Genomic DNA, 1,252 nt, shown 5'->3' with positions numbered 1-1,252 from the left:
AGCCGGTGGCTGAACCAGAAATTGACCTAGTGGTGGAACCTTTGAGTGAGACTGAGGAAGAAGTGGAAGCAAAAGATGATCAGCAGAAGGAGATACCAATAATTGTGAATAAAAAAAAAAGTGAGAAGGAAAAGAAAGAAAAAGAAAAAGAAAGAGAGAAAGAAAAAAATGAAAAAGAAAAAAGAGAATGAGAGAAAAGAATAGAAGAAAAAGACCAAGAGTGAGCTGGCTAGATAAAAGAGAAAGGAGGCAAGTCCAAGCAAAAGGGAAGAGGTGCCATATCCATTGGTACCAACAAAGAAAGACAAGGAACGACATCTAGCTCGTTTCATTGATATCCTCAAGAAATTGGAGATAACTATGCCCTTTGGAGAATCTCTTCAACAAATGCCGTTGTACTCTAAGTTTTTAAAAGAGATGCCCACACAGAAGAATAAGTACATTCACAGTGAAAACATCATTGTGGAAGGAAACTGCAGTGCTGTAATTCAGAGGATTCTTCCACCTAAGCACAAAGATCTTGGGAGTGTGACTATTCAGTGTGCAATTGGTGAAGTTTCTGTTGGCAAGGCTCTTATTGATTTGGGAGCCAATATTAATTTGATGCCGCTTTCCATGTGCTGGAGGCTTGGAGAGTTGGAGATAATGCCAACTAGGATGACTTTACAGTTAGCAGATCGCTCCATCACCAGACCCTATGGAGTGATAGAAGATGTTTTGGTTTAGGTCAAACACCTTACCTTCCCCGCTGATTTCATAGTGATAGACATAGAAGAGGACTTTGAGATTCCCTTAATCGTAGGGCATCCATTTATGTCAATCGCTAGTTGTGTAGTAGATATGGGGAAAGGAAAATTAGAGCTGAGTGTTGACAATCAAAATGTTACTTTTAATTTATTTGACACTATGAAGCATCCGAGTGATCATATGGCCTGTTTTAAGATGGATAAGGTGGAACAAGAGATTGATATGGTAGCTAAAGCCATGGTTATGCAAAATCCACTTGAAAAAGTGCTGACCAATACCCTTGAGTGTTTGACTACAGAAGAAGAAAAAGAAGTGCAGAGTTGCTTGAAGGAATTAGAAGGTGAGCAAGAGAGTTTCCCTGAAAGGATGAAAGTTGAAGAGTTAAAGAGAGACAGACCACCAGAGGAAGCAAAAGTGGAATTGAAGACCCTTCCTAAGCATTTAAAGTATATATTTTTAGGAGAGAATAACACTAAACCGGTGATTATCAGTAATTTTTTTAAAA

The 1,252-nt window shown here is 38.7% G+C and overlaps 1 protein-coding gene across 1 annotated transcript; it reads left to right on the top strand.

Annotated features, from left to right (window-relative positions):
* The first annotated feature begins 360 nt into the window (after nt 1–360).
* Nucleotides 361–726, top strand: LOC114420488. The gene has a single exon (XM_028386373.1). It carries the CDS (start codon nt 361–363, stop codon nt 724–726), a length of 366 nt encoding a protein of 121 aa, XP_028242174.1.
* Nucleotides 727–1,252: the final 526 nt, after the last annotated feature.

Source organism: Glycine soja, chromosome 7 (assembly GCF_004193775.1).
Source record: "Glycine soja cultivar W05 chromosome 7, ASM419377v2, whole genome shotgun sequence".
In the NCBI taxonomy this organism is placed as follows: domain Eukaryota; kingdom Viridiplantae; phylum Streptophyta; class Magnoliopsida; order Fabales; family Fabaceae; genus Glycine; species Glycine soja.
The sequence above is the reverse complement of the archived record's forward strand: the minus strand, read 5'-3'. Positions and strand labels throughout refer to the sequence as shown.

Excerpts from the sequence above, each read along its gene's own strand:
- LOC114420488 (XM_028386373.1), top strand. The coding sequence starts at position 361 with ATGCCCTTTGGAGAATCTCTTCAACAAATGCCGTTGTACTCTAAGTTT.